This window comes from Protopterus annectens, chromosome 1.part1, assembly GCF_019279795.1.
Source record: "Protopterus annectens isolate FY-2018-M chromosome 1.part1, PAN1.0, whole genome shotgun sequence".
In the NCBI taxonomy this organism is placed as follows: Eukaryota; Metazoa; Chordata; order Ceratodontiformes; family Protopteridae; genus Protopterus; species Protopterus annectens.
Window position 1 is genome coordinate 371044739 of NC_056726.1, and position 20764 is coordinate 371065502.

General features: G+C 44.9%; 1 protein-coding gene across 1 annotated transcript in view; it reads right to left on the minus strand.

The window, feature by feature from the left end:
- The window catches only part of MYH9 (myosin heavy chain 9), a 1134272-nt gene that overhangs the window by 306036 nt on the left and 807472 nt on the right, over positions 1–20764 (minus strand). Inside the window, exon 31 of the mRNA XM_044075327.1 lies at positions 5022–5126. Within this exon, the coding sequence (XP_043931262.1) occupies positions 5022–5126 (105 nt within the window). The remainder of the gene's footprint in view (positions 1–5021; positions 5127–20764) is intronic.

Consider the following 20764-nt stretch of genomic DNA (forward strand, 5'->3'; position numbering starts at 1 on the left):
GGAACTTCCGTGCAGTGAGGTGACTTCTGGAAGCCAGCTGGGTAAAGTAGAGATGCAGGAAGCTCTGCTTTTCGGGTGGTAGGAAGGCCATTTGGGATGTTATGTCTAGCAAAGCTCCCAAGAAAATGATCTTTCTGGTGGGAGATTTCTTCTCATCGATAGTGAACCCTAGGGAAGTTAGGAGGAATTTGACAAAGAAAAGGTCCTGGAGCAGCTTTTCTTTGCACTCTCCCTGAATGAGGCAGTCGTCCAGGTAAGGGTAAATCTGTACATTTCTTTGTCTGCAAAATGCTATGACCGGTGCTAAGCATTTGGTGAATACTCTGGGTGCAGTAGATAAGCCAAAGGGCAGTGCAGAGAACTGAAAGTGTTGTGATCCTGCTCTGAAGCGCAGAAATTTCCTGCAGGATTCCCTTATGGGGATGTGGAGGTAGGCATCTTTTAGGTCTAGGGTCACTAGCCAGGCATTTTTTGTCAGCACAGGCAGGAGCTGCTGCAAAGTTAACATTTTGAATCTGGGGACCACCAGGGAGGTGTTCAAAATGGATAGATCCAGGATGGTGCACTAAGTGTCCTCTTTTCTGGGAACAAGGAATAGTCTGGAATAAAAGCCTTTGCCTGTTTGTTCTGAGGGAGCAGGTTCTACTGCCCCCTGGGATAAGAGAGTGGACCTGTTTTTCAATGCCCTGCCCACTGATTTGGAGGCAAGTCTGGGTACCCTCTTGGAACTGGGAGTTCACTGAAGGAGAATTTGTATCCCTGAAAAATGATCTTTTACAACCCATGGGTCCTTTGTTACAGAAAGCCGATTTTCCATGAAAAGGGAGAGCCTTCCTCCTAGCTTTTGGTGAGTGAAGGGAGGGCAGGGCGGAAGGGGAATAGAGAGTTTTTTCCATACAAGAGTGGCTCAGAACTCCCTGCCTTTAAGGTGGAAGTGGTCCACTGTTTGCTTCTCTGCTGGCCCTGGGCTAGGGGCCTGGATGGTCTGTCCCTGTTGGGCTTGCCTTGGTCTGTCTGCTAGGGGAAGGGAAGGACCACTGCTTAGACAAAGTTCCTGCTGAACCTGGCAGGTTGAACCTTAAAGAAATCTTTTACTATTTGCATAGATTTTGCTTTGTCTTCCATCTTTTTAAGCACCTCTTCTGCTTTTACTCCAAACAAGCGCTCCTTATCCAGGGGTGCATCAATAAGTTTAGACTTGACATGATCAGGGAGAGGTTGTTCCTTCAGCCATGCATGTCTCCTAATGACAGATCCTGACACTGCTGCCCTGCTTGAGGCTTCTAAGGCATCATTATCCACAGTGTAATGAGCGTTTGGCTACTTGACAAGCAGAGTGCAGTAAATCTGCTAATTTTTGAATTGGCACAGTCAGGAAAGGTAGAAATTTTTTGTTTTAATAGCTCCAAAGTGTGCTGTTGATATTTTAACATATGGAACTGACAGTTGAGTGCTCTGACAGCCAAGGTTGCAGAGGTGTATACTTTTTTATCCCATCTGTCCTGAGCTCTGGAATCCTTGTCAGAAGGATTTCTGTACAGGTATTTGAGAATCTGGTACCCTGTAATACCAGACACGTTTACTGGGAGCAGGCAGGTGGGCATCAGGGGCTAAGCTGGATTCATGGAAAACATCATCCACCACTTCTAAAATTGGGGGGGGGGTGTCCAGGGGGTCTGTGCTGGGGCAGGTCTCTTTTCATAGACTGGAAGTCCTGAGATTCCCATTTGAAATGTTCCCCGAGGGTGTGAAGGGTTTTCCCCAAAGGAAAGGTCCTCTGGAGGGGATGCAGAAGGGATGGACTCCTCTGCATCTGAATCCTCAAGCAGTCACAGGTTGCTGTTCCTCTTCAAAATCTGAATAGTCAGATTCCTCAGAATCCTGTTCTGTCAATTTCAGGAGAAGGGTGTCTTTTCCTTTTAGAAGTTGTGGCCTGACTACCCTGGATAAGGGAGATGAGATCCTCCATTGTTTTAAGCATTTGTGCTTGGGGTGGTGGAGCAGGAGCAAGATGGTGGCTAGAAGCAGATTTTCTGGGAGTGCCATGGCTTCTAGGCCTGAGAGAATCCAGTCTGAGAGAAACGGTAGTCTGATGAGAAGACGTCTTTTTGTCTAGGTTTGGTAGTGTGAAAGGCCTCCTTGGAAGTCTGTGCCTGCGTCGCGGCTCTGGACCCAACAGAGGCAGAGACAGCCAAAGGCTTGGAAGACTAAGACTGTCTCCAGCATACTGGACTCAAAGTCTTGGTAGAGGCCTGCGTAGATATTGAATCAGGCATCAGGGGCTGCAAAAGCAACTCACTGAATCCCGGAGAACTGACAACATGCTTAGCAGTAGAGTCGTTGGAAGGCTTAGCCTTGTGTGGTCTATCTTCATCTCTGCATTTTTTCAGAATGTCCACAGATTGTTGGCTGACTGATGCCATATCGGAATGTGAAGACGGAACATGAAAATAACTGTCTACAATAAGAGCTCTACGACAAATGGTTTTCGCATTAGAGGGCACAAAGGGGATGGCCGTGGTCTGGGCCTAAACAAGTGATGCAGTAAGAATGGAGGTCTGTGTGTGGGATCGGCTTTCCACAGGTAAGACTAACTTTTTTGACATTGGTTAGTGCAAGAAAAAAAAAGTCCCCCCAACAGGGTACTTGGCTTTTGACGGTTTCAGCTGAAATTCAAACTCTGGTAGCAACCGACCGGCACTCATGAAAAACTGCTTCTGCTACTGGCTCTACAGCAAGAAAGACTGATGTAATGACATCGGCTGCCTTGCTTTATAGCACTGATGACCTGATGTCAGACTACAGGCAACTGCAGCAGACAAAAAAAATTGATTCTGGTATTCGGGCCGGTGGCTACCACAGCAGGGATAACCCCACAGTTGATGACTACAACAGTAAAACACGAAGAACATCAGGTAAAACATGTCACTAGCATACACAATGAAGTTGAAGCGTTTAGGTTGTTAGCAGGATATGGACAGTTGCTACTGGTATAGGGTGTACTGGCAGCTGTGTCACCAACACTCACCCTATCACATCAGTCTTATAACAGATTTAATTGTAATTGTACTGTCACTGTAAAGCATGACTGCTGCAAGCAAGAATGTAGCCCAGGCACTGTTAAGATACTAGGCTCTGACACTGGGTGGTGGAAGAGATTCAAAGTTGGTAGCAGAACCTTGGTATATGCTGAGAAACAGTAACTACACCAAGGATGATGAATTCTCATTCTGCTTACTAAATGACAGGACCATTTACACTGGACAAAGGTATTGTCTCTGGCATATAAAAGCAACTAGGGACAACAATGAAAACATAGCCCACCTGAATATGGGAGGGGACTACATCATATCTGTCATGAAGGCTAATGACTCCTGACATTGCTTATAGCTAATGCTGGAGGACATGGCCACCAGCATTTCTTCTAGGCAGCCCACACACAGAAGGTAGCATGGAGAGAGTTGCCAGTAGGCACTAGCACCCATGTCTACAATGGTCACAAGCCCCTGCTTGCAAATGTTTCATCTCCCAGCCCCTTGCTTACATTACTAACAGTACCATAACTTATTTGGGATGCATGACCAGGCTTAAAAAGCCCCCAGTATTTGTTAGCCTAATACACAGCTATGAATCTACTGATACCAGTGCAAACACTAAGGGCAAACTGTAGTCCATAGCTACAGTTTGCCCGGCATGCTTTCTTGTTGGCAACATGATGTGGCACAAGCAGCAGACTTCAGGGCAATGACAGCAGGAACTTCCAATGCTGCAGGTTACATGTTGGTATCTAGAGCAGAAGGGCTCCCAATTAGGAGCGTTAACTTCCAGATGACCTTCTTTGGACCTGGGGTGAGTAAAGCAACCAGGAGGAGCCTGGTTTAATATCCTAGTCTAGACATGGCATCTACCCTGGTGGAGAATGCAGCTGTTTCTAATGGCCTAAAACCACAGTACATACAGGCATGCTGAAGTTGTGCTTTTCACTCAGCCAGAGACCACACTTGAAATGCATGTCAACATGGGCAGTCTGACATCCACAAGCACACTCCCTCAACAGAAGTCTGTATGTTTTGGCTCGGTGGGGGGAAGAGAGGCAGAATGCCTCTGCAAAGACTACAAAGACTACATGGTTGGAAAAGGCAGTAAAAGCAAAAACAGGAGAGATGGGCATGCTTCACCAACTTAGAGATACAAGAAAAACGGCTGATAATAGTAACTCAAGTGAAGCAGACTGTTCTGCATGCCTGCAGATTAGTAACAGATAAGTGCAGAAGATCCTAAAAATTACTACATGTCAATGACAGGACTTTGGGGAAGTTCCAGGTGCTTAGGATTGTGTCACAGGCACTAGGACTCCTAAGCGCAAGTGATGTTGGACCACTTTACCAGACATGTAGTTTCTGCTACCTTGACAGTCTGGAACAACTGCAGTTAATCACCTTCATATCTATCTGGACAGGGATGTCATTCTCGTTTCAAGCAGCTATAGAACCTCCAAGAGTTTGCCAGTTGAGGCTTGAGCTGTAGTTTCTGCATTCCACGATTTGATGATCTCAGTCTTCGTGGTCCAGGGTTTGATCTCCTTAGCCCTTGCGTATATTGACCTTCAGCAAGTCACTTAACCAGAAAGTCCATAACAAAATTTGGGTGGGCTCCGCAATGGTTCCCTGGATTGCAAGCCTAGTAACTACATATGAACTCATGAAAAAATCGGAAATTAGCCCTGTATCTGTAGGCATCTCTAAACCATACAAGTGTGACATGACTGACAACGTAGTCCAGCTCCATAGGAAGAAAAATGACAAGTTTATGCTGTAACCAAGCCTGGGAAACGCATTGTTAACAGTGGCACCTAAACATTCCAAACAACCTGATGAATTTTGACATGGGCTTTATTTTAATGTGGCTACATAAAGCAAAATTCAAGACAGAAATGTATCATACTTGTCAAAAAAGATGGCTCACAGTTAATCTTACTTTAACAGCAGTGCAAAATTATCACAAACATGTACATCACTCACCTGTGCATCCTGTAGTTGCGACTCCAGTGTTGTAATTTCTTTGGCTTGTTTAATAGACTTGCCATCCGATTGGCTGAGAAGACCATTAACATTTTCCAGCTCAGTCTACAAGAAAAAAGTGGCAAGTCTGCCCTATTAATTTTTCATGTACCCAACAAAGAAATTCTACAGCAAACGAATATATGTACAAACTGCAAAACTCTACATGCCTTTAAGTAGAAAAAAGACAAACATCACAGCATTTAACACCAGAATGGTATAGGATTGGTCTGCTTTTATGCAGAATCAATCTCATGCAAATCCTTACCATGAACTACTGAGCACAGACACCGTCTTGTTCTCCCATTACACTACATTTGGCAACACTTTCTGTGCACACACTCATTAAAACCTCCATCTTAATGTTATATACTCTAGCATAACCTTCAAGGACAATACCTAGGTAGTGTTAACCCAAACTTTGGACATGGCAAGTTGAGTTTCATGCAGCCAACAACTGAAATGCTAGGGTTTAACAAGATGACAGGTGACAAGGCCATAGGTTTGGCTGGGTTTTTAGACTCTGGCAACTACAGCTAACACAAACTACAGCCAACACAAATTTGGGTACACGGTTTTCATTTCTTCAGGGGAAGGTGATACCATTATCTTGGAAAGAGGCTGTTATAGCAGTGACTCGTAAGAAATGTAAAGATCTATGCATGCCATCTTCTTACAAACTTGTCAAATAAATATAAAGGACTTACTGGCACTCCTCGGAGACTAAAGCAACCATGCAGGGCGTAGACAGCCAAAATTTAGCCCTGATTTGGAGCTGGACCAAGCATGTTTGTGGGGGGAGGAGGCTGACATCGGACATTTTGAAAATAAAATTAATCCTGAAGGATGCAAATAATCTGAACAAGTAGGGTTAGTAAGCATGGACACAGACCTCCTGAACAGGTTCAGTGGTACTGAGGCAAGTGCTTAAGTCTAGGGTCCCCTAGAAATTTTACAGATTAGTTATTCCCTAACAGATCACCTGCACACAAGCAGGACTTAAAAGTACTTTTTAAACTGAAGAAATTTGACAAGAATGCATTTCCCTCTATCTTATTAGCACCAATACACGAGAACCCCTGGTCAATATTATCACACTTCTACAAATCTTGAATTTTCATGCAAGAAAAGTGAAAATCTTGCATGCAGATTTACTCTGAAAATTACACTTTAGTGAACTTGAGGTCTGGTCTTCTCTCACATTAGTCCGAATAGAACATAATTGTCCTAGTAAGCGATGCACACAGCACAAAAACACATTTAAATATCCATATCTTTAGACTTCAAAGTACACTAGATATCTAGCAATCTTGGTTGGGGAAAGTACAGTTGTGTACACTTACAATAAATGTAGATGTTGGGTGTATTCACTGTTGCAGTCCTAACTTATGGGATTGTCTGCCACAGAAGCCCTTAGCCAACTCAACTAAGAATTTTTCCCCCTTCGCCTGAAGCCAGTGGATGTCCTGTCTGTTGTCAAAGTCTGGATATAAAGGGAGTTGGGCCAGGCATCAAGACCACCTCAGTACTTTCTCACCCGCAACAATTAGGAACCCACCAGTATGCCCTTAAAGGTCAGGGGTCTAGGGCCCTAGATGCCAGAGCATCCTTGACTGAGATGGAGAATGTCCAAGCCTATCCCAAAGGCAAGAGAGGATGGAGGAAGGGAAAGAATAATGTAACAGTGAATACACTTGAACATTACATTTACAGTCCTGACGACTCCTGAAGCAGAAAGGTGGTGGATGAAGGGGCTAAAGAGAAGCAAAGATGCCATGAAAATGGCAGTGGCAAACCCTGCTCTGGACTTGGAAAAAGTAGGAAGATGGCAATATTTGGTGAAGGTATGCACAGGGGACCAAGTAGCAGCTTCAAAAATATCCTAAGTGGCCACCCTTTTAAGAAAAGCAGCCAAGGTAGCTGTAAGCCCGAGTCCTCAGAGAATCTTGAAGTTTCTTACCATGACGGCTGTAGCAAAAAAAAAAAAAAAAAAAAACTGTGGGAACTCCATTTAGGAACAGTTTTGAAAACAGGTCTCCCCTCAGAGCTACTGACAAAGGCCACAAAAGCTATCTAACTTCCTGACATTCTGGGCTCTGTCCAAGTAGCAACAGTTGCCCATGTACATCTGAAGTATGAAGATCCTGTCTGCTCTTGTTTTGAGGGTTAGGAAAGAATGTAGGCAAGTGTATGGTCTTAAATCTGTCAACACTTTGGGCCGAAAGGACTGGCTGGGTGGAAAATAAAAAGGTTCCACACACAAAGACCCGAAGCTCTGAAACCCTTCTGACTGAGATAATGGCTAGTAGTAAGTTGTCTTCCAGGTAAGGAATTTTATACTTCAGGAAGCAGCTGGCTCAAAGGTGAAAGGGTGAGCTTCTTCAGAATGAAATAGAGGTTCTGTGGTGAACAGGATGATTTACAGGAAGCCTAATTTGCAACTGCTTCATGACAGAAGGCTGAGAAGGAAGATAGGCAGAGATAGATGAAGCATACAGTCTTTTTTCAGAGGCTAGATAAACGATCTAGCTCTAAAGATAAAGGAATCCAAACTAGCTGAGGGTTTTGTCCCCTTTGTCTTCTACTGATAGATCTCCTGGCTTCTTTTACTATGTCCAGGACCTATTTGTCGAGGAATGACCCCCTTCCATGGAATAAAGGTATCATCCAAGCTGTCAATTTGAGTGCGTGCAGGTTAAGATATACGACTGTGCCCCCCTCCTGCATTAAAAGGGTTACTCTGTGGAGCAAAGATCATTCCCTGTTGGTTAGAGTGAGCAAGAGGGGCTACCAGTGCTGCCTCAGCCAATTTGGGTGCTATTATAATGACCCTTGGCCTTCCTTCCTTTTTCAGCAGTAGCCTGGGCAGCAAGGGTTCTGGGGGGACGACGTAGCTCAACCTTCACTCCAAAATGTGGAATACCTTTTTATAACGTGAATGGAATGGGCAAAATTGGAAACAATAACAGCTTACTAATATATTCACATAAAATACATTAACCATATAAAGTTTTTTTTTATGAATATTACACAAAAACAATGTCAGACCATTTTAATGTGGAACGATGAGAAACATGGACTTAAGACTCAAAATGAAGACTGTTCCTCATAAGGTACACTAAAGCCAAGAATACAGCATCCATGGGACCAGATGACATCCTGGGCTGTGTACATGAACTACAAAATGAACTGGCACCTCACCTAAGTGTCATGTTTAATCATAGCCTCACCTCAGGCTTCGTGCCCACTGAGTGGCACACAGCTAAAGTTATACCACTCCACAAGGGGGGATCCACCTTGGATCCCGGGAACTACCATCCAGTCAGTCTGATGAGCCTGATCTACAAGGGCATGGAACGCATTATCATGGAACTTATAAACAAAGACATTGGCAACCTTCAAACACTGGACCCCACCCAGTTTGGGTTCGTGAAGGGCCAATCTAGTCTCCTGAACCTGAGTAACTTCTTCGAATCAGTCTGGACCTCGCCAAGGCCTTCACCACCACCCCCCACTCTGGAATCATAGATAAACTTACTAAGGTAGGCATAAATTCCTACGTCACTTGATGGGTTGCCAACTGGCTTACTGACAGAACCCAGACTGTAAAAGTTGCAGACTCCAAATCCAGCTCCAGACAAGTGGAGTACCTCAGGGTTCAGTCCTGGGATGGGTCTTGTTTGGCATCTACTTCTCTGAAATACAGGCCAACACTAAGGGTCTCTGGCTAACGAAGTTCGCAGATGACTGCAAACTGAGAGCCATTAATGAATCCCCAAATGATGTGGATATTTTACAAAAAGGCCTTACAGAAACAGATGTTTGGTGCAAGAGCCATAGGCTCAAGCTTGATGCAAAGAAATGTATAGTTATCCCCTTTGGGAAAAAATATGTACCCATGAATTACCACATAGGTGGCAGTACAAAAGTGTGAGGAGAGACTTAGGGACACAGGTGGACAGTGGTCTCCCCCTCTATAACCACATTGCCACAACAGTCAGGAACTCCTATGTGGCACATCTAATCACTAAGGGCTTTTTATCCAGAAAAAAAGGAGGTCATTGCCCTACTGGACTCATCCCTCATTAGACCCATTAGAGTACACTGCCCAGTTTGGTATGTACCTCAAGACATCTGCAACAGCTGGAAAGGCCGCAGAAATATCTCACTAAAAGAATCACTGGCCTAAAGCAGATGCCCTATGCCGACAGTCTAAAAAAACTCCAGCTATACTCTGTGGCATATCGTCTACTCAGCAGTGATCTCTGCTTAACATACAAGGCCATGTCAAACCCTGAGCTGCTGGACAAGCTCCACTTTAAAGAAATCCCAATCCCTCAGAACCACATGCTCCAGGGATCTAAACCTTGTCATCACAATGAACAAAACATGCTGGAAGGATAGGTTCCTGATCCAGAGACTCCCCATACTCTGGAATAGACTTGCCCATATATGTCAAGCAAAGTGCCTCCTTGTCACTTTTCAAAAGGAACCTTTATGATTGGATGGGAGATAGGAAATTCACCCTGGGCATCACGTCCGTCGCCCTGCTAGACAGGGTTCCAGGGAAGTAAATATTGTGGGAAGAAATATCCAGGGAATTGTTATGGCTAAGCTTGTATAGGCCCTAGGGCCGACAGCCTAGTACCAACCTATGAGAGATGTGGAGGGAAGCTGTAGAAGAGTAGGCCTGTCCAAGGGAATGAAAAATAGGTCTTCCAGGCTGACGGGTTTATTCCTGGAACAAAACTTTTCTGAGCAAGTATTTTCTGTGGTGGTAAAAGGGTCCATCTGTGGCACACCCATTTTCTGATGTAGTTACCATGGTGGGGGGGTCTGCAGGAACCTGCTGAGGATATCTGACATTTGACTGGTTTCTCCTTGTAGGTACTGTGCCATGAGGTGAAGTCCTAAGGAGTTAGCCATGGACATTTGGGAAATGGCTAAGCCGCAAAGAGGTAAAAGTGAGTACTAGTCTTGTCTTTAAACAGTGGAAGCCAGGAGTCCTCTTGATAATCAGGCAGTTTTGAACTGCCATCAGTTGTTTTGTGTGCTGGCTTTTAATCTTGGAGTTCCATCCACCTTGAATCTTGAAGTTGTTGCAGTGGGCTCCCCAAGCTACTTCTGATGCATCTGTTGTACAAGTTTAGTCGTGAAGAATGAACCTGAAGGGAAGACCTGGATTGAGGTAGCATGCCTGGACCCACGAGGCAAAAAGTACAATTGTGTACACTTACCATAAATGTAGATGTTAGAGTGTATTCACTGTTGCAGTCATTACACTTGGGTTATCCTGCTGGCAGGCTACCCTCAGTCTGCCTGAGTTCCAAAGTCTAGGTCAGGTGTCTGCTGCTGTTGCCTCTTCCCTGACGTCAGTGCACCAGGGGTATAAAAGATGCAGCAGACGCAATTTTCTTCAGTTTTTCTTGCCCCAGATGTTAGGTGCCCCCAAAAGGCTAGGCTAAAAATATGCATGCACCAAAATGTATGTTATACCTTCATCTACAAGCAAATACACCACATAGGATGTATAGATTAGAGAAGTGCAGATAAGTTCCAGCAAATATAAGGGGGATGGTGGGTGGGTAACCTGGACTGCAACAGTGAATACACTTGAACATCTACATGTATGGTAAGTGTACACAACTGTGCTATGTTCTTCATGTTTCACTGTTGCAGTCATTACACTTTGGTTGAATCCCAAAGCTATGGTTGGGAGGCTGGAGCTAAATAACATTAGGAGCGGCTATGAGGCCCTGCAAAACTGCCGTGGCAAAGCCTGCCCTGGATTTAGAGTAGAGTGGTAAATGATCGTGCTTTGTAAAGGTGTGCACATAACTCCAGGTAGCAGCCTCTAAAATGTCTTTGGTTGGTACTCCTCTGAGAAAGGCTGCTGAAGTGGCTGCTGCTCTGGGTTGAATGTCGCCTAATGCCCTTAGACACTGGCTTGCCATGTTGTGAATAGCAGAAACAAATGCAGTGGCCTATTCACTTTGAAATAGTCTGCTTAGAGATAGCCTTTCCTTGTGATCCCGCAGCATATGCCACTAGCAGTGGCTCAGTCTTTCTGAAAGCTTTGGTTCTGTTCAAGTATAAGCGTAGCTGTCTGTGTATGTCCAAAGAATGCAGAATTTTCTCCCCCTTATTCTGTGGGTTTGGATAAAAAGTAGGCAGATGAATAGTTTGGTTAAGGGCCACACTGGACACTACCTTAGGCACAAATATCGGGTTTGTCCTCAGAGAAATCCTGTCTGGATAAAAAATGATAAAAGGTTCCACAGCCATGAGTGCCTGTAGCTCTGAGACTCCTCTTGCAGAGGTTATTGCTAGGAGCAGAGCTGTTTTCCAAGATAAAAATTTTATATCAGCTGTAGCGGCTGGCTCAAAAGGCAGGGTGAGATTTTCCAAAACATAATTGAGGTCCCATGCAGGTATTGGTGGTCTCCTTGGAGGCCTTAAGTTTTTGGCTCCTCTGCAGTACTGCCTTAAAGGATGAGAAAAGATTGGTGGCTCTGTATTGTAATGAGCCGAAATGGCAGAGGCATGAATTTTAATTGATGAAAAGGATAGGCCTTTGTCCAGCATCTCAGTTAAGTATTGCAAAATCTGAGGAATATTTGGTACAGCTGTGTCAGTTCCTTGTGCCTGGTTCCAGGCACAGAATCTCTTCCATTTTCCGGCATAAGATTTTCTGGTACTAGGCCTTCTGGCCTCCAAAATGACATCCATCACAGCTTTAGTGAGAGGTGCATTTTGTATGACTACATTATCCGCCATGCTGCCAGATTTAAGGTCTTGAGTTGGCTGTGTAGGATCTGATTGCTTTGTTGGGACAGTAGATGAGGTATATGAGGCAAGGTCCAAGCAGGGCATTGAGACAAGTTCCTTAGGATTGTATAACAGTACTGGCGCGGTCAGTCTGGGGCAATCAATATCATCTTTGGCTTCTCTTGTCTGACCTTTAGAAGTACCTTGGGGAGCAGAGGCAGTAGAGAAAAGGCATATACTGCTAAGTTTTTCCAGTTGAAAGATAGGGCGTCCACTTTCCATGCTTGTCTGTGATAAGTCCTTGTGCAAAATCTTTTTAGTTGGTAGTTGTGAGGAGAGGCAAATAGATCTATATCCGGGCATCCCCATTTCCTTGTTATCATGCTGAAGACTTGTGGATCCAATTACCACTCGTGGGGATCCATGAGGTTTCTGCTTAGTTCGTCTGCCACAAAGTCATGGCTAGTCTGCAAAGGGGGTAAGAACGAGTGCCTCCCTGCTTGTTTATATACCACATGACCATAGTGTTGTCCGTCTATCAGTTGTCGTCCCGGATGAAGTAGGCCCTTCTGTCAGGGCATTCTGAACAGCTAGCATCTCTTTTTAATTGATATGCAGATGCATTTGGTTTGTGGACCATGTGCCTTGAATGCATCTTCCTGCCATGTGGGCCTCCCCAGGCATAATCTGATGCATCCGTTGTTAATGTCTGCCTGGTTGGGGGTAAAGTGAATGGCTGTCACTTGTTCTGGTGACAAGCCTTCGCCCACCATCGAAACTCCTGCTGCAGGCAGGGAATGAGGGTAATTGTTTCCAGGCTATGGCAATGTTGAGCCCAAACACTTTTTAGGTACCATTGAAGTTTCCTCATATGCAGTCTCACATATGGAATTAGTACAATGCAGGATGCCATGAAGCCCAAAGCCTACAAAATTTTTCTTGCAGATAACTGGGCCTTTGTTGCCAGTTTGAAATATGTAGTCAGTTGCCTTTGTCTGGCATGAGATAAGCCATCTGGGCAGTTGTATTTAAGCTTGCACCCAGGAATATTACCTCTTGAGAGGGTACTAGTTTTGATTTCTTTTCATTGACTGTGTACCCTTGGCCTATTAGAAATCTCTGTACAAATGCCAGATGCTGTAGTAGAATGTCCTTGTTCTCTGCTTGAACGAGGCAGTCGTCCAAGTAAGTATATATTTGTATTCCTCTTTGTCTGCAGAATGCAATTACTGGTGCCAGGCACTTTGTGAAGACACTGGGCGCAGTAGATAAGCCAAAGGGCAGTGCAGAGAATTGGTAGTGCATTGAGCCAGCTTTGAATCAGAAGTATCTTCTGCATGTTGGTCTGATTGGGACATGCAGGTATGCCTCTTTTAGGTCTAAAGTCACAAGCCAAGCCTTCTTGCCCAGCATGGGTACAAGCTGTTGTAGAGTCAACATTTTGAATTTTGGTATATCCAGATGTGTTTAGAATAGATAGGTCCAGTATTGGTCTCCAGGTCTTGTCCTTTCTTGGTACCAAGAACAGTCTTGAATAAAATCCTTGTCCCTGCTCTTGCTCCTGTACTTGTTGAATGGCCCTCATGTCCATGAGGGATAAGACTTGTTTTTGTGCCTCTGCCCATTGATGTTTTAGAAGGTCTGGCCAGCTGTTTGTCCTTGGCAGGGTATGGAAGTGAAACGTAGCCTTGTGACACTGTCTAGGATCCATTTGTCCTGGGTTATGTGCCAGTGCTAGTTTTCCCCCTAATGGTGCTGCCCAAAGATGAGTGCTTGGTGCAGGCAGGGGGAAGTCATTGGGGACTGTTTTCTGTATGGCTGTGATTGGTCTTCTCCACTTTTGGAGGTAGAAGCACCCCATTGTTTAAACCTGTACGAACCTTGGGGCGGGGATCTGCCTCTTGGGCGTCTGTATCTGCCCCTTTGTGGTCTGACACTGGAAAGGACCAATTCTTTGTAGGCCAGTGTCTGCTAAATCTTGGAGGTTGTACCTGTAAAAAAAATCCTTAACCGTTTGCACAGACTTAGCTTTGTCCTCCATTTTCTTTAACACCTCTTCTGCTTTAACACCAAACAAGGTATCATGCTGTAATGCAGCATCTAATAATTTTGCTTTGACATGGTCAGGCAGATTTTGTTCCTTTAACCAAGCATGTCTCCTGGCGACAGAACCCATAACAGCGACCCTGCAGGAGGCCTCCAAAGAATCAAAACCACATTGCAAAGTATGCTTTCCAACTTGCTCAGCTGCATGCAATAAACCCTGCATTTCTTTGTTTTCTGCACATTCAGAATGTATCAACATTTTTTGTTTAAGCAGTGACATAATACATTGCTGATATTTCAGCATATGAAAAGTACAGTTTTGTACCTACCATAAATGTAGATGTTCGAAGATCCACATTGCTGCAGTCCTTACATATGGGTAGTCCGCTGTCCTCGGTCGGCCCGAATACCAAAGTATAAGGCTGACGTCGGTCAAGGCGCTTAAAACTGACATCAGAACGTCAGGGTACAAAAGCGCATGACCGACGTCATATCTGGGGCAAGAAAAGACTGAGGATGTCAGAAGGCCCTAAAAAGAAAGGCCAAAACCAAAAGACAGCAAAAAACCAACCAACCACCCCTGCACTAATCCTATTTACAATATTTACAATATTCACAACCCAAACCACACAACCGCCTCTAACTACAGAGGGGAAGGAGGGAGGGTAAATTGGACTGCAGCAATGTGGATCTTCGAACATCTACATTTATGGTAGGTACAAAACTGTACTATGTTCTTCATCTCACATTGCTGCAGTCCTTGCATATGGGTAGAATCCCAAAGCAGAGGTAAGGGAGGATGGCAAAACTATAAAGCATTAGGAGCTGCCAAAATGCCCTGTAAAATTGCAGTGGCAAAACCAGCCCTAGATTTAGAGTAAAGTGGAAGGTGGTAATGCTTAGAGAAAGTATGCACTGAACTCCAAGTAGCTGCCTCCAAAATATCTTTAGTTGCCACCCCCCTTAAAAAAGCTGTAGAAGTGGCAGTAGCCCTAGTGGAATTTGGCCTAATCCCAGCTGGAATCTCCTTACCATGATGGGAATAACAGAAAGCAATACAAAACCCAATCCACTTAGAAATAGTTTGTTTTGAAACAGGCTTGCCCTGAGAACCCAAAGCAAATGAAACATAACTGCTGAGACTGCCTGAACCCTTTAGTTCTGCTCAAATAATATCACAACTGCCTGTGTATATCCAAAGTGTGCAAAATCTTTTCCCCTTTATTTTGGGGGTTTGCATAAAAAGTAGGCAAATGAATAGTTTGGTTTAAAGCCACACTAGAAACCACTTTAGGCATAAAGGAAGGATTAGTACGTAAAGATACCCTATCCTTATGGAAAATTAAGAAAGGCTCAACCGCCATAAGGGCCTGTAATTCAGAAACCCTTCTCGCAGAGGTAATGGCCAACAAAAAAGCAGTCTTCCATGATAAATATTTCAACTCGGCAGAAGCTGCAGGCTCAAAAGGTTGTAGAGTGAGTTTCTCCAACACAAAATTGAGATCCCAAGCAGGAGTAGGAGCTCTACGTGGGGGTCTTATATTCTTTGCCCCTCTAAGGAATTGTTTAAACAAAGGATGAGAAAACAATGGTGGGTCACAGTCATAGTGAGCAGAAATTGCTGCAGCATGAACCTTAATAGAGGAGAAGGACAAACCTTTGTCCAGTAACTCAGTAAGATATTGAAGAGCCACACTTAAATTAGGCTTAGAAACATCAAATTCCTTTGCTGTACTCCAAAATAAAAATCTCCTCCATTTATCTGCGTACACTTTCCTTGTACTAGGCCTTCTGGCCTCCAAAATAACATTCAAAACTTGCTGAGGAAGCTGAGACCCTCCAGGGTTTAAAACAGAATATGCCAGGCTGTTAGATGTAGAGAGTGAAGTTTGACATTGAGTAAATGACTGTTCTCCTGAGACAGCAGGTGTGGAATCGAAGGCAAAGGCCATGGAGGCTCCCGTACCAGACTTCTCAGTAATGGGTACCAGTGCTGTCGAGGCCAATCTGGAGCTATTAAAATCATCTTTGGCTTGTCCTGTCTGACCTTCAGGAGTACCTTTGGGAGGAGAGGCAGAGGTGGAAAGGCATACACATGAAGATTGCTCCAACTGAATGAGAGAGCATGCACTTTCCAAGCTGTGGGATGAAACCTTTTTGTGCAAAACTTTGGCAGCTGGTAGTTTAGTGGAGAAGCGAACAGATCTATGTCTGGAGTTCCCCATAACACTGTCAATTTCTGAAACACATGAGGATCCAATTTCCACTCGTGGGGATCCATAATTTGTCTGCTCAACACATCTGCTAAGGAGTTCTGTGCTCCCGGCAGAAACCTTGCCTGAAGATTTAGCTGTAAACTGAGAGCAGTCTCCCACAAAATCATTGCTTGTCTGCATAGAGGATAAGAATGTTCCCCTTGCTTGTTGATGTACCACATGACAGTTGTGTTGTCTGTTAGAACCAACACCTGCCCTGGAAGAAGTAAATCCTTGAAAGCTATTAATGCAAATTGGACTGCTAACATCTCCTTCAAGTTGATATGTAGATGTTGAAGTCTGGCAGGCCATGTGTCTTGTACCCACTTTCCATTTAGATGAGCTCCCCAAGCTTTGTCTGAGGCATCTGTCGTTAGAATCTGACTCGCCTCTGGCCGGGTCACAGAGAGTCCCTTGTTTAGGTGACATTCCTGAGCCCACCACAAAAATTCCTTTTGAATGCAAGGTATTATCTGAATGACAGTGTCCATATCTTGGCAGTGCTGTGTCCATACATTTTTGAGATATCATTGTAGCTTCCTCATATGCAGTTTGGCATTGGGAAGCACCAGAATACAAGATGCCATGAACCCCAAGGCTTGAAGGACTGTCCTTGCAGTCAGCCTGGACTGATGAGACAATTGATGTAAGTAAAGAGAAAGATTATTTTGTTTGTTTGTCCGGGGTCAAAAAGGCCATCTGGGATGCTGTATTCAGTCTCACACCCAGAAAGCACATGTCCTGAGAGGGTACTAGACTGGACTTTATTTCGTTCACAGAATACCCCAGGCATCTTAGCACTGCTATCACATACTGTAAATGATGAAGAAGTTCGTCCTTTCCTTGGGCCAGAATCAGGCAATCGTCCAAATAAGGATAGATCTGTATTCCTCTTAGCCTGAAGAAAGCTATCACTGGAGCCAGAACCTTCGTGAACACTCTGGGGCCAGTAGATAAGCCAAAGGGCAAGGCAGGGAACTGATAATGAGAAGTCCCAGCCAAACGCAGATACTTTCTGCAACTGAGCCTGATGGGAACATGAAGGTAAGCCTCCTTGAGATCCAGAGTCACCATCCAGTGATCTTTGCCCAGCAGAGGTAAAAGCTGTTGTAACGTCAACATTTTGAACTTGGGAATGTCCAGATATGTGTTGAGGATAGATAAATCCAAGATTGGTCTCCATGTGTTCCCTTTCTTTGGTACTAGGAACAGGCGAGAATAAAATCCTAGGCCCACTTCTGGCAGAGGGACCGGTTGTATGGCCCCTATTTGAAGTAGCAGAGAAATTTGTTTGTGAGCCTCTAGTCTTTGCTGAGGAGGAACGTCCGGCATGCCTTTGAAAGGAGGCAAGGTATGGAAATAAAACTTGTAACCTCGGTGTATGATATCCAATACCCATTTGTCTTGGGTAATCAAATTCCAATTTTCCTTGAAGAGTGCCAACCTTCCTCCCAAAGGAGCTGCCAGGCAAGAAGGATCTGGCAGCTGAAAAGGTAGGTCATTGGGCCTGTTTACGAAAGGACTGGCCCCTGCCCTCACCCGAAGATTGTGCAGGTGAACTCCCTGTTCTAGGTCTGAAAGAACTCTGAGCTCTGCCCCTACCACGTCTAGATCTACCCCTAGACTGAGAATCATAAGGAGGATACGTCCACCCCTTAGCAGGCCAATTCCTACTAAACTTTGGAGGCTGTACTTGCAAAAAATCTTTAACAGCCTGCATGGACTTAGTCTTGAAGAAAATGGAAGACCAGGCTAACTCCACAGGTGAACCAAACAACACATCAGACTGTAAAGGAGCATCCAAAATCCTTGTCTTAACATGGTCAGATAAATTCTGATCCCTCAGCCATGTGTGCCTGCGAAGAACTGAACCAGTGGCAGCCACCCTAGACGAGGCCTGTACAGCATCAAAACCACATTGTAAAGAATGCTTACCCACCTGCTCTGAAACATGCACCAAATCTTGTAACTCTTTACACTCAATGCCTTCCGCCAGAGCATCCACCTTAGACTTCAATTGAGAAAGAAGATAGTTTTGATATTTCAACATATGAAACTGGCAATTCAAAGCCCTCATAGCTAGGGTAGAAGATGTATAGACTTTCTTTCCCCATCTATCCAAAGCTCTGGCCTCTTTATCTGGAGGAACCGGATTTTTTTTACAACAGAGGCCTTGACACCCTTAGGTCCCTGACTAACAGTTTCTGGGTCCGCCCTAGGACTCTTATAAAGATATTTATGAGCCTCAGGCACCCTGTAATACCTATCCGGTTTAACAGGAGCAGGAGGCAGAGAATCAGGATTAAGTGAAGCCTCTGCAAACACATCTTCCACAACATCCAGAACAGGAGGTATAGCCAAGGGCCTATGCTGGGGCAAAAGCAAAAATTCCCTAAGCCTTTTCCTGGAATCAGAGAAGTCCTGACCTTCCCACTTAAAATGTTCCCTCATGGAATGAAGAGTCTCTGAAAAAGAAAAATCCTCTGGAGGAGAAGCAGAAGGAGTCGAATCATCTGCATCAGAATCAGAATAAGGAGAGTACTCCTGCAAGTCTTCAGCCGAAGACTCAGAAACATCCGAAGCCTGCTCAACACTCCCCAACTCTGGCTCCACCCTAGGCCTCTTATCAGGAGGGGGCAAAGAACCTCTAATCAGAGTAATCAAATCTTCTGCCATTTTAAGCATGTGCTTCTTGGGCACAGACCCTGCTGCACTAGGAGTGACACCAACAGAAGCTAAACCTGGCCTGCCTCTGGGAGAAGCCTTGGAAACAGAAGGAGAGGGCCTAACCACCCTAGGAAGGGAGGGGAGTACAGTAACTTGGGAAGCCCCTTCAGCCTGACCTGCCTCCTGAGAGGCCACATCCTGCAATATCAAAGTCTCCCCCTGGGACTCCAGAGAAGCCTCTGTCGGAACCACCGGTTCCACTGACGCCTCTAAAGAACAGACGTCCGGAACGGATGACTCTTCTTGCCTGGGTTTAACTGCTTTGTCTTTGCGCTTCTTGAAGAAGCGGCCGGAGAATCCGACGGCATATTATAATTGCACCGCTCCGAAGATCAGCCTAGCACAATCTAACCTTCGGCAATAGTGCGCTTATTGAACCTAGCACAAAAGCGACACCCAACAACGTCGTGCTCAGGCCCCAAACAAGGAATACACAAAGAATGATAATCCCTATGCGGTATCTGTTTCCCACAAGAAATACAGTTATTCACTTTTTCTGACATCCGGTAAAACACTGAGGCAAGAAAAAACCAAAATATTCCCCAACAGGGTACTTAGCCAACTTTGATTCGGTCTGAAACTCCGAACTCGAAAAATTTCAGAACGCCGAACGGCACTTGCAACGCTGCTTCTGCATCGGACCATGCGGCAAAAAAGACTGAGGATATGACGTCGGTCATGCGCTTTTGTACCCTGACGTTCTGATGTCAGTTTTAAGCGCCTTGACCGACGTCAGCCTTATACTTTGGTATTCGGGCCGACCGAGGACAGCGGACTACCCATATGTAAGGACTGCAGCAATGTGAGATGAAGAACATCTGAATTTAAAGCCCTTATAGCCAAGGTAGCAAAAGTGTAAACCTTCTTCCCCCATCTGTCCAATGCCCTAGAATCCCTGTCAGAGGGGGTAGGGTTTTTGCAGTGGATGCCTTGACCCCTTTGGGACCCTGAAAGATAGTTTCTGGGTCAGCAGCAGGGTTTTTGAAAAGGAATTTATGAGAGTCAGGAACCCTGTAGTACCTGTTCGGCTTAACAGGAGCTGGAGGTAAGGAGTCAGAGGTCAGACTGGACTCTGAAAATACATCTAAAATGTCTAACAGGTGGAAATAGCTAGGGGCCTATATTGTGGGATTAAAAGGAAGTCTCTGAGCCTTTTCTTAGATTCTGAATAATCTTGGCTCTCCCAGTGGAAATGTTCCCTCATGGTATGCAAGGTTTCTCCAAAAGAGTAACCCTCAGGAGGAGAGGCTGAAGGGATAGATTCTTCAGCATCAGAATCCTCATAGGGAGGAAGAGTATTCCTGATCAGAAGAGGAATCGGATGAAATGGAAACCAGATCTGAAGATTCATATTCTGTCTCTTGCCTAAGCCTTTTATCAGGAGGGGGATGGGAACCCCTGATCAAAGTAATTAAGTCTTCAGCCATTTTGAGCATCTGTTTTTTGGGCATGGAGGCCCGACCACGAGGCTGTTGTACTTGTTTGTCTTTAAAAGTGCTTTAGTCTTTGCCTTTGTAGCTGGAGTCGTTTTAATGTATAATTGAGTAGGTCTGAAAACACCCTCAGCAGCTGATGCCTGCTCAGCGGCTCCGGACCCATCTGAGGGAATAGTCTCCGAAGGTCCAATACCTTGAGCTACCAGCGGCCTAGTCAACTCCATGTGGGAAGTCTGTAGTGGCCTGCGGGTCCAAAGTAGCAAGCATCAGGGGCTGCGAAGGCACCTCATTGAGAACCGGCAACTGGCTTAGAGGAAGCCTAGTCGGTTTTGGACCTCAGATGCCTGTCCTTTTCTTGGCGTTTCTTGTGAATTCCGGTAGTCGGATGGCTATCCGACGGCATCATGTAATTAAATCTTCTGCCAAAATAGTGAAATGCAAAATCGTACCGACACTTATTACGTTGGTTAAA